Source organism: Amblyomma americanum, chromosome 8 (assembly GCF_052857255.1).
Source record: "Amblyomma americanum isolate KBUSLIRL-KWMA chromosome 8, ASM5285725v1, whole genome shotgun sequence".
NCBI classification, from domain to species: domain Eukaryota; kingdom Metazoa; phylum Arthropoda; class Arachnida; order Ixodida; family Ixodidae; genus Amblyomma; species Amblyomma americanum.
The window spans coordinates 66410589-66423332 of NC_135504.1; the positions used below are offsets into that span (position 1 = coordinate 66410589).

The 12744-nt window shown below is 48.1% G+C and overlaps 1 protein-coding gene across 1 annotated transcript; it reads right to left on the reverse strand.

Moving 5' to 3' along the window:
• Positions 1–212: 212 nt before the first annotated feature.
• LOC144100396 (neprilysin-2-like) lies at positions 213–2798 on the reverse strand. Its single transcript, XM_077633357.1, has one exon. It carries the CDS (start codon positions 2760–2762, stop codon positions 213–215), a length of 2550 nt encoding a protein of 849 aa, XP_077489483.1. The 5' UTR covers positions 2763–2798.
• Positions 2799–12744: the final 9946 nt, after the last annotated feature.

The window sequence follows — 12744 nt, forward strand, 5'->3', positions numbered from 1 at the left end:
CGGTAGGGGACCTACCTACCAAGCGATGGCTGATGCGTTGGAACTCGAGCCAGTTACCGAGACGCACTGCTACATACTGGTGCACCTTAGCGGACTAAAGAGGGCCTATTCTTCGCCCCACAGTTAACTCCGTAAAAAGCAGACTGTAAGTTAGAGATAGCTCCAAACAAACACAAATCCATGCTTATTTATTCTAATTAAGATACACCCGACTAAAGGCACTTGTCGGCCGGGTTCATGGAGGTGCCCGGTGGGCAACCAAAGGCGATGGCGAAGTCGTGCATGTTCCGTAACGGGCCGTTCACCCTGTACCATGCTGGACTGTCTGGTCCGTTGGTCATCAGCTTGACCATGAACCGCGGGTTGAGCTTTTCGCACTGGCTGCGCGCGTAATAGAAGAAGAACAGCTGCTGGCCGCTCAGGTTGGGCGCACCACCCAGCCGATAGTCGCCATCGTGCGCCGCCAGCTGGCGCAAGTAGGCCCGTAGCGCCGTGCGCACCGCCATCAGGTCGAGCAGGTCGGAGGCAGACGTCCTGGCCGCGTTGAAAGGGATACGACTGGGGTTGAAATCAATGTTCCGGTACTGGTTCTGCAGGCAGCTCCGCAGTCGATCGAAGTAGTGCGACTCTTCGCTCGCGGGCTTTTCGAGGTCGAAGTTAACGGCCTCGTGCCATAGGAAACGGTGGAGCTCGCGGTACACTCGAGGTCCAACGCGTGGGACATGTAGATGAGTCATGCTTGAGTCGTTGGGCATCATGAAGTCGAAGACAGGTAACGGGATCTCTAGGTGGTCGTAAGGCGGGTCCAAGGTGGCCCACGCCTTCAGGAAGCCACCTGTCCAGGAGGTTTTGTTGCCGAAGATAAACTCGCGCTTCTTCTGGGCGGCCGTGCGAAGCCAGAAGTAGAAGAAGTGCGGAACCGGGTGGCGTGGGTTGTTAGTATATATGCCGTCGGCGTAGGACTCTGCGGCCTTTTGCTCCGACACCCAGTAAGGCATGAGGGCCTCCCAGTAGATATCCTTTATCTGGTTGACGGCGTGCTGCTTGAAGGCGTTCGTGAACATTGTGGAGTTCTGGAGATCGTTGAGGAACGCCTTCTTGAGGACGTCCAGCACGGTTCGAATCACTGCGGGGCCTCCCAGGAGCTCCAGTGCCCTCTTGAATGACAGGTAGAGGGGCACGACCGGCTCGTAGCGCTCCAAGAATCTAATGCACAGTTGGGCCGGATCGAGTCTCTCGGAAAACTCGGCGTAGCGGGAATAAGCCACGGAGGCCAGCGTCGATCGCAGCGTCCAGTTGCTTATAAGTGGCGTCAGCTCGAGAATGACGCGGTAAGTAACGTAATTGAGCAGGTCGTGCTTCGTGAGGGCCAGGGTGCGCATTCGGTCGAAGTACTCCGTGTCTGACAGGCGGACGCTGGTGGTCTCTGAAAGCGATGAATCCGAGCCCACTGAGGCTTCGAAGAATCTGTGCGTGTTTATTACGCCGAGCCTGGGAAGGTCTATCATTTGACGCGTCGTGCAGTTCCTGAGTCGACCAGCGTCCAGCCCTCCTTGGTTAAGGCGCAGCATGCGGCGAAGTTGGATTTCGATCGCCGTCACGTTCGTCATCGCAGACTCTTGAAACGCGGCTGCAGTCTTCTTGGTAGCTGTTTCGACAAGCGCGTCGTACGCCTTGCTGAGCAAGCGACCGGCCAGCTGGGGTTCCGAGCCGAGAAAATGCCGAAGCAGGAGGTTGCGCGGCTGTCCGATTACAGTGCCGGCTGTTCCACGAGAGACGCTGAATAGAGTTTCCAGGCCAACCTCGGACAGCACCCTTCCCACTTTGGCCGATAGCATTTGGTCGGGGATGGAGCTGTCCTCATCGTAGGGCCAGTTCTTGAGGTCCAGGTGGCGCAGCAGCGCTTCCCTCACGTTGCGGAACAGGTTTGGCTGAGGCCGAACGCATTCGTCGATGAAGAACTTGAGCTCGGGAAACGGCGTCGCGTCCGAGCGAATCACGCTGACCAGCAGGTCACTGAACAGGTCCACGAGAGCATAGTCGACGGAGACGCGGTCGCTCTGAACATTCGTCGGCTGTCGGTGCTGCCAACGCGCGCAAACGTGCTGGTAAAAGTCGTCGCAGGGTCGGATCTTGGGCTCCAGGTCGTCAATCAGCTTGGCGCCCTGCTCGACGCATACCTTGCTCGTGCACTTCGAACCTTTAAGAAACTTGTGCAGGCTCTTCTTGGGCCCTCGAGAGTGTCTGGCAGGACGCCTGGCGAAGAAGTTGCGGTTCTCTTCTGGCGCTAACTTGTTGACCCCACTTTGAGTCGACGGCTTGGGTGCCACACCGCTGTCCAGGACGGTCATCGCCTCGGCGGTGGTCACGTCAGTGCTGTTCTCAAAGTCCGCGGCTCTCCCGACTTTCTTGTTGACGTCCGTGAGGACCATGGAGCCGACGAGCAGGAGGCAGGCGACGCTGATGAGGAGGAAGGTGATGGCGCGAACGCTGGTGCCTCCGACCGGGCTGCCGAAATCCGAGTTAGGCCTAACACGGACTCCGCCTCCGCCACCGGCTCCTCCAGGCTCGTCGGCAGGCTCGGCCTGGTCGGCAATGCGCACGAAGGGCTCCTCCTGGACGGCGTCACTGCAGCCCGGGGCGTCGCTGGAGCGAGCCCTCGCGCCCCTGCCGCCGGCACGACTCACGCTCGTAATGGAGGAGCTGACGACGATGATATCGTCCTGGGGGATGTCGAATATGAGGTGCGACTCTTCCACCATTGCTGCGTTCACGGCTGCAAGATGACGAACGCGCTTCTCCCGCTGCTGCCCAGGTTCTTCTTTGTCTTCTTAGTGGCGCGCATGGCACGTGCCGCGTGCTGTAGTGCGAGCCAGTACGTTCGCTGTTCAAAATTTCCTGATAGAATCTCACCGACTGCCTTGCTAAGTGTTCCAACCTTTTCTTTTCTATCAATTATTACATTTTGACTAAATCAATATTATTTAATCCCTCTGTTTATTACTATTATTAAAATTTTTAAAATCAAAACACTCATCCCTTTTCTGTTCATGACGAAAAATTCACCGGTGTTGCGCTCCCAGGTGCTTTTCCTTTTTGTTAACTGCGTTCAGGTGAATAGCCACCCGATTCTTGGCCGATCCCCCAGTGTGGGTATGTGCCATCTTTTGATAGGCTAACAACAACAACAACGTTCGAAGAAAAGACGTGGTATCTGTTTACCACGTCTTTTTCGTCATTTTCGTGGCATCTGTTTACCTTGCTCACTATTGGCCTTCTAAGGCCAATAGTGAGCAAGGTAAACAGATACCACGAAAATGCCTTGGATAGTACGTGTGATTTAAGAACCTGCGCACTTTGCACGCTCTGGTATCCCATGGACACCAAGAGCTATGATGTCCATGACCTCGCCCGTGAATTACTGACCCGATCACGGTCACAAAATGATCATAACTATAGTGTATTAGTCTGCACATTTGATGAAATCTCACAGAGCAACAGGCTTGAACGATCAGAATTTCCAAGCCCCGAAATGAATTGAACAAGAGCGATCAAAAACATTAAGAAGGATACAAAAAGCGTCTTTCACACTTCCAAACAACTAAACACCTGGTATTCAAAACTTGGGCTAAAATGTCGACACTGTGGAGAAATTGCAGATCTCTACCACACGCTATGGGCCTGCCAGAAAAACAAGGCGCTAACCCCTATCCCACCACCTGTGGGAGGCCGCCTTGCTCAATGAAGGCCCTGAGAGCAAGAAATGACTCGTAAATAGAGCCGCCAAAAAATCCTGAAATAGCGACTCGAACTGTTGGGTTCATGCTTAGTTTGGTCCATAAATATTTTCAGTAACAACGACAAAAAGTTAACGCCAGGCTTGCACAGTTAGAAATACGGGGCCAGTTTAGCATAACAAATTTTATATTTACCACTTGTGAAACAGTCAGCAAGAGTCAAATGAAAATTATTGTGATAATTAGAAAGCGTAAGTAAACCTGCCCATGAGAATTCCCCCAGGAGAATTCTTAATCGATATAATTTAAACTTCTCAATGGGATCGTATATCCTCTTAACCTCTGAGTTCTCCCTCCTAAAGCGTGTGCTACGCTTGTTAGAGTGCGCACGCTCCGCACAGCATAAGCAGCATCAACACGACATCAGCTGACTAAGAATTACATGCATAAGCAACATCAAGTGACGCATTATGCTTCGTTACATGTTCTACTTAGGGGAGTCGCAGTTTGCTTGCGGAAATTCGCACTTAGTCAATCCGTGAAAATTCCGTAATGTTGTTTAGACATGAGTTCGTGACCACGGCAAGCGCAGCGGTGATATACTTTGGGACTGTATCCCAACCACACGCAATTCTTATTTCATGCATTCGTTGTCATTATTGTTATTTATATCATTGCTTCAGCTTTGTTCACCGAGAATGCTGCCCTTCATATTTTCCTGTCCAGTCTTGCATCTCGTTTCGTGGTTACACATGAGCTCTGTTTTATGGACCACCTGTTGCAGATAAAAGGAAGGTCCGATGGACCTTAAAACTGCTACAAGGTAGCCATATGGGCTAGTTCGGGTGTATCAGACATAACTTCACCGACGAAACTACGAGAACACCAGGAGAAGAAGATGATGATTATATCCTCAGGCTTAATGGCACGTACCCACGGCGGGAGATTGGCCAGGGTGCATCGCTGATACAAACGAACACAGGGGTAAGGAGTGGAGTAATTGGATAATTTTATGAAGACTCGAATCTGGATTAAAAAAGGTGATGAAAAAGCGGAAATGGACAAGAACAGAAGAACAACACAGGAAAATTGTGGTGTGTTCTTCTTCTTCTCGTGTTCTCGTACTTTCGCTGGCGAAGTTATGTTTGGTGTTAAAAGATTTTGGGTTGATAAATGCATTATGTTTCTCGGACTTCCTTGCGACAGTTCCGATTAATTTTTTTCAAATTAAAGAGGAAACAATTACGAGACAGAAAAAACAAGAAACACTGTCTTTTTTTTTATTCGAGAAGTGTGCCATGAGGCATAAGTTGAAAAAAGGAAAGGGGGGGGGGGAGGAATGCACGGGATTGAAAGTTAAAAGAAGGAGTGAAGAACCGTGGCGCTGAGGTAGTCGCAGAGGTTGTTAATGAAACGGTTGTCCATTGTCCACTTCACGTAGTCACTTTCGCGGTTCCACCGCAGGCCCACCTCCCTGAGGAGCCGTTTTCTGATAGCAGCCGTCGCTGGGCACGTCCACAACAAGTGCCGCACATCACAGATGTCCGGTGCAGCGCTACAGTGAGGGCACCTGTCAGGTACTGGCAGATCTTTGGCACGCCACCGATGACGGACAGATGGTGTCAGAGCCGCCCCTGCCCGAATCCGGCGCACGGATACCTCCTCCTGCCGAGTAAGACTACGGGCGAGAGGGTGCGAACACGGAGGAATTAGAGCGCGTGTTCGCTGGCGCAGAACTTCGGAATCGGAAACATGGGACAGGAACGGATCTGGGGGAAGAGGGGAAGGTGGCGTATCGTCTAATGTATGAAGGTGAGTCATAGCATCCGCTTGAATGTTATGTGGATCCTGGGCATGGCCGCGAATCCAGTGTATGCGCACAGGACATGGATACTTTGCGCAGAGCACATGAATAGATTGTGAAATCTGGAACGTTCGTCGAACAGCCTTAAGCTATTTAAGGGCGGCGCGGGAGTCGGTGTAAATATGAACTATATTGAATGTTGGAACGAGCGGAAGGGAAGAAATGGCATTATAAATGGCTTGATGTTCCAATGCCAGGGGAGTGCACGTATCCGCAGTATACGTTGCGCGTGAGTTGCGATGCGGATGAGATGGACTATACACAGCAGTAACTCCCCTCTCTTCAGAATGTGATGCATCCGTGTATAACATGCACCCTTCAGGCAGATACGCGGCTGATACCGACGGGGAAACACTGGGGCGATTGTCAGTGAGCTGGCAATAGGACCACGGTGGAAGTGTATTTAAACGATGAAATTTGAGAGACTGTTTTCGAGCTCTATTTGCCACCCGTTGGTCGATGATTTCACTGAGCGTATTAAGTTGGGCGAACTCCTGTAGCACAGGTATGGGTGTTAAATGAGGCAGATATGTTATGACGCGCATAGCCTCACGATTGATAGCTTCAAGGGAGTCCCACTGTCTGCGGGTGAGACGTTGAAATTGTGCCTGATATACTATCCGTGGCTGAAGGATAGAGCGCACAAGCTGGTGGGCCGTATGAGCACGTGCGCCACCAGAGCGCATAGCTATGCGACGAATCAGACCTAGAGTAGCGTGAGCCGATTTAGGGGTGGCTGTCAGCCACGGGGTGCCAGTCCCAGATGTATGGAAGAGAAGACCAAGAATACGAACAGTTTCTACCTAAGGAATCGGAGAAGTATGTACCGTAAAATTTAAAGGGGGAGCTTTCCGTAAGGCGGCTTTATTTCCAATTCGAATGAAACGTGATTTAGTAGGAGAGAGTGTTAGACCCAGAGGTGGGAGGCGAGATGTCAATACATCCAGCGCGTGTTGAAGGACCGACTGATGAATAGACGCATCTGGATGACAGCACCACAAGGTGATATCATCGGCATATGCAAGCACGCGGATAGAAGGGATGGTCTCTAGGGCTCGAACAAGAGGAATTAAAGCCACATTAAATAATGTGGGGGCGAGAACGGAGCCCTGCGGCACTCCTCTATTGGAAGTGAAATTACCAAAGGGCTTTCCATGGACACGCACGCTGAAGGTTCGATTTGCTAAAAAGGCGTGAATGGAGAGGAGGAACCGGTGAGGGAGACCAAGGGTTTGAAGGGAGGCAAGAATGGCAGAGTGAAGGATGTTATCATATGCCTTTGTTATGTCTGTAGCGAGTACGGTTCGTACAAGGTGACTCTGCGGAGAGTGGTCAAGCACGTCAGCAGCCAAAGTAGCAAGGCCGTCCTCCGTTCCAATTTGTGGGCGGAAACGAATTTGGGAATCTGGGTAACAATCATGGGATTCCAGCCACCACGACAAGCGTGCAGCTAGAATGCTTTCATAAAGCTTGCAGATGGTAGGGGTAAGGGAAATTGGACGAAGGGCCGAGGGAGATACTGGAGGCTGACCTGACTTGGGTATTGGAACCACAATAGAATGCTTGCAGTCTCCCGGCATGACGCCAGAAAAGCACACTTCGTTAACAGTGTCAAGTAGGGTTTCCAAAGCCCTCCCTTCCAAGTCACGGAATAAGGAGTTAGGTATGCCGTCGTGCCCGGGAGTAGTAGTAGTTTTTAAACGTTCAATGGAGGCCAGCAGCTCTGCCATAGTAAAGTCAGAAGTAATCCCATCGGGGGGCTCTGTTACCGATAAGTCAGGTGGAGACGTAGCGGCGCAGTCATGGTTTGGAAAAATTGACGGGCCGCTTGTTGTGCAAATGTGTCCTCATCCACACTTAGCGCGAGGCGAAAGCTCTCTGTGTAATCTGCAACCTGAGAAGGGCGCTCCATGGCGTGAAACACTCTCCAAAGATGTCGATTGCCCTGCGTAGAGGACAGGCGGGCACACCATGCAGCCCAGCGTTGCCTGCCTAGCCGCTTTGCATAGCGCCGCGCCCGTGCGGTAGCGCGGTGAAGAGTAGGAAGAGCCGAAGGGTCATCGGGGTGACGAGTAGCGTAAAGATCCGCCTGGCGACGAAGAGCCCACAGATTCAAGAGACGTTACCGGTCAAAAGACGTTACCGGTGCGCGTTGATTGGCTCAACTGACAGCTATGATTGGTAGCTTCCATATTTGTTAGCCTGAAATGACTAAAGCAAGCTTAATATGCTTTATTTCAGCAGGCGCAGAGCGCATATCGCCTCGAGGGAGACCACGGACAAGGATGATTTGAAATTAATTTGCACCAAAATAAATCGCTTCGCGCCGGCGAAAGTTGGCACAAGGAATGAGAACGCTTCCAAAAACCTAGCGTGAAATTCTCAATATAATGCGTAGTGTTAGGTAAAAAAAAAAAGCCGGAGTTGCCCTTCAACGTGGTCGGACACCTTGCGGCTCGCAGGCGTTTTTGCTTTCTTCCTCCATCGAAGTGCAGCCGCTGCTGTTCTGATTCTTCCTTCGCCCTATCTGATTGCACCTACTTTCTTACGCAAGTCATGCTCCATTTCATCCGTGAATATAATGTGAACTACTACAATATTCTTGGACTGGAATTTGAAATATTTATAAACGGTGAGGTATTGGTACAGAAATATTGAAGGTAATGGTCCATTCTCGCGATATGTAGCAAACTCTTTCTTGTATATTGTTTCAATCACTCGCATCGAGCAGTTAAGATTGCAATAGAAAAACCAATGCGGAACACTTTTGACGATTGCAAAAACGTTAATACCAAAAAAAATGCAAGCCTGCCGACGGGAGACCAGCGGAAGCATTGATGGTTATATTGAAATTTTACAAAATGTAAAAAAATGGCGCTCATGAGCTCTTTTCTGTTCAAATATGGTTTTGTCCAGAATGGTTGGGTACGCCTAAGCCACATTTATTCTATACTAAATTTTGTTGCGGGTTTCATTTCGCCAAGAGAGGGGTGTGCGTTTTGTTTCAGTGAAATTCCAATAACCACCCTAACGGTTGTCTACATGATGGGCTCAGAATCGGACTCATCTGCCAAAGGTTCAGGATTAGATTCACAGCGCCGCCGGAACCCTTCGGTTTTCGAATGGCTGCAAGTTTTCTCCCGTTCTAGTACTGGGCGCTTCCCTGCGCTGGAATGCTTGTGAAAAAACGAATTAGATTTTTTACACCACATTGTGCACAACAATTCTTCAGCATGGCACTGTTCGGTGAAGCTGCCCTTTCGCAGTTAAAATCAAGCCATGACATCCAATAACGACCCTTACAGCGAGGTACTCTGCCTGAGAAAACACCCCTTAGCGTACTGAAGTTTGGCCGCAGCGGTGGCCGAGTGGTTGAGCATCCGCCTCGCATTTGGGAGGTGCGGGGTTCGATCCCCAGTGCCACCGGATACCCACCTGTGATGCAATGGGTACAAGCTTTGCCCTGGTCTGGTGCTCGGCTTATTTAGGGTGAAATTCTTGGGAAATGGGTCTTTGACCCAACCTTGAGTAATCGAAAATACCTTGTGCCATGGCGCTCATTGGCCATAGATGCCCTTGCGCCACAAAAAATCCGTAATTATAATTGTATTGAAGTTTGCTACACAACGGTGCTATTGGGCTCTCAGTTGGTCACTGGCGAAAGGTCTGCATGATAGCCAAGAGTGAGCTTTGACGGCAAGCTCATATATCCTATCATTTTCATCTGTCCTTGTGTGCTGAATAGTGTGGATTTTTAAGCTAAGCTAATGATTCGCTATTTTATCACAGTGAAGTAATTGGCTGAATTTTTCTCGAAACAGTTGCTCGTTGAGCTTTTTATTAAGCGTCACATGCAGGCTGCCCTGCTGCGCTCGTTGTTTTTTTTTTCATGGACGGGGATGTCGTGTCTCACGGCAAAAAAACATGGATTTTTCAAAGTGGACTTATATGTAGCCTCAAAGTGGACTTGAACGAAGCACTAAATATCGACGCGGATATAAAAATAGCTGACGTGGCTCCAAGCCTCGAAGAGTGCTGGCTCTCGGTGGCAGTAGATATTACTGGGAAAGCTATGTCGTAAAAAATCGATGCCGTTTTCTTTTCTCGTCAAGACTCATTTTCAAGAAGAGAGAAAGACAACTTTCAAAAAAGGGTGGCTTCAACGTTTTGCCATAAAAAAATGTTGAATAACAAGGCCTTTCAATATCAACTAAACTAAAACTGACTTGAAGCAACCTGAAATTAAATCTCAATGCGTTTTTTATTCTTTATATAGTTCACACTTGGGAGCCTCGCAAGAGAAGTCGAAGGGAGCCAAGTGAGTCAACAATCGCAGATATTTTCCTAGCAAACAAAGGAGCAAGGAATCGTGGACCTATCGGCTATTGCCGGGAAGGACAGTCTGCAGTGGAACGTCAGCAAATGCCTTCAGGACCATCTGAGCAACATAAAGCCAAAAGAACTGTTCAAGGTTTCCAGTTCGGCTTGAGTATACTTGAAGCTCTTCAAGCAAATATGCCTGCTTACATTCCTGCAATGTCTGTGCACACAGAACAACCGTTTTGATCGGCTTCTCACAACGACCTTCAAGAAATATTAACGCCTGTACTTTTGCGGATTTTTTAGACGGAACTATGGTTTGTTTACCCGTAAAAAAAAAACGACAGTAGAAAACATCGAAAAAAAAGAGACCATCCTCAATAAATGCAATTATGCATACCAGATTCAAGCTTTTTTCTCCGCCAGTATTAATTACCAAGTTAAAACTACCTTATTTATCACGGAAATTGACTGGGTTTTCAGTTTTTTTTTTGCTGACAGAGAAAAGTTGGAAAAAGTATTGCGGCTGAGTGAATTTTTACCAGTTCGTGAGTTTCCCTGCGCACCTCTAAGTATACCAATATTAAATTGATTATAGGGTAGCTTTTTATGCATTCCAAAACAACAGCACAAAAAGAAGCAACTAAATTGTTCGGGCATTGATTATAGCCCCACCGCGAATTTATTAAGAATTTTCCATTTAAGTGAACGTACTCCTGATTGTTTGCGCTAGGCGACCATATACAAAGAGAAAGAGGTACACATGTCGAAAAATTAATGTAAGCAGGTTCACAAGGAAATGCAAGATGCCGCACATTGTTGCACATAAATAACGGGAAAGCAAGCATATTAGCATGGGACACACAATGTCATAGAAGCAAGAGCAGAGGCAAAGGAGTGATCAGCATAATATAAACATGCACGTAAAATTCCACTTGGTCTGTTGTTTCGCGCAACGCATTACTGCACGGACGAATATCCCGAAGTATGCGCATCAAGATATCTCCTGTGATTGCATTGTTTGGCATTTTTTTTCTATACTGCGCTGCACTCCTGCTTGGTGTTCGATATAGCAGTAGCCCGCGTTTTGAACATTCGGTTCTTATGTTGGAGGCGAGAAGTTCGATACGCGGTGTTCCGGTCACCTGCCTGTTTACGACTTTGTGCTAGCTTTCCCCTTGGCCTGGGGCTTGGCTTCTCAAGGGCGAAATGTTTGAAAATAGGTTTTTGACCCGCCTGAAGTTGATCAACAACTGTTAGCAATGCGCGCTATTTGGACATACTGTCCATGTGTGATTAAAATGACATCATCATCATCATGGTCGTCAACGACCTTACTTTGTTTTAAATGTGTAAATAACTGAGAAGTAAAAGTGTTGAGATGCATATATTTTCTCGGATACACAGCGTCGAATCAGCCGGCTTCTGCTAAGCCCGAGCTTCCTGGAATCTTTTGAGAGCTCGCCATGTCTCGTTCGTGTCTGACAGGAGACGTCCTTGGAGTCAAAGCCGCGTCAATATTTTTTTCTCGCTTCCAAGCGTCCGTGTGCACGTGCGCGTATTTTCGAACTCTGCACGCCCTTGCCCTACGACTCGGAAAGCGTGCCCACCATCCGGCATAATCAACTGAGCTATTTGCGAATCCCTTGCGGGGCTGGAGGTGGTGGTTGCTGTTTTGTCCTTCCTTACGTGCGAGACGTTTATATGGAGACCCTGGATGACGGGAGGTATAAAAAGTCTTCCTATAGTTAACAACTTTGTCCTTCCACTGATGTGAGCAAACAGGCTTTATAGTCCCGATTTCACTCCTTACGTTTTCGAATCGTGAGTGCTGAGCCGTTAGGTTGGGTGTGGTAATAATTGGCGTCGCCTCGTACCGATCACCACCGCGAAGTAGGAGTGCATTTTGTTGTAAACAGTTACTATTAATTCCCTTGCACCGAAGGCCGTGAATGAATGGGACGGCCTGCTGCTCGGGACCACTAAGACCGCTGATGTCCCCTTGATATTGTCCATTCAGAATGCAAGAAAAATAAAGTAAATAAAAGCGGACGAAGCCCGCTCCAGCTGTGTTGTATCAATCTGAGAGCACACTGAATAAAAACATAAGCAATAGCTGAAAAAAAAACATCCTGGGAAAGATTTAGTAAAAATCAAATGGAATTGAGATTCTTGCTAAGCCAGAGGAAGCAACTAGAACCCTTATTTATTTAAAAAATGATGCGTTCCAAAATAAAAAAGGCCACTACAGCTGCCATCCCGAGCACCCGTCTTGAAAAAAAAAGGTCCTGGGGAAACCAAGGCATTATACCTCGAAAAAGAAAAGCTATTGCAAGAGAAAAAGAAAAAAATTGTAAGTAATTGTGGAAATGTAAAAGAACAAAAAATGAATAATAGCTTACTACTCAGTTATATAGAATAATGCTGAACAAGCAGTGTTGACGGCAATTTTTTTGTACTTTTCCCGCCGATATATACTTGAGCGTCTTTAGGTATTCTTGATGTTGTCTAAATAACTAACTAAAAAAAGAAAAATGGGAACCAATACAAATGTTTTGATTGTTAGCAGATGGAGTGAAGATCAGTAAACAGAACTTTCGCAAATGCTCTTGTAAAAAAAGTGGCGCTGGATATTTCCGGCACATCTGCTAATATAAAATTGTACAAAACGTTAACAGTGTAAACATTTAAGACTTTCATTTATACCCTCTCCACCTTTCATTAAAACGCCGGTAAATACTGCATGTAGAAAAATAATAAGGCGCCTCAGTCGTGATTTACAAATTGAGGAGAACCAGTAAATTTCTTTATTTTGGCATAAAT

Bases quoted from the DNA above. Each gene is read 5' to 3' on its own strand.
- LOC144100396 (XM_077633357.1), bottom strand. From the start codon at position 2,762: ATGGTGGAAGAGTCGCACCTCATATTCGACATCCCCCAGGACGATATC.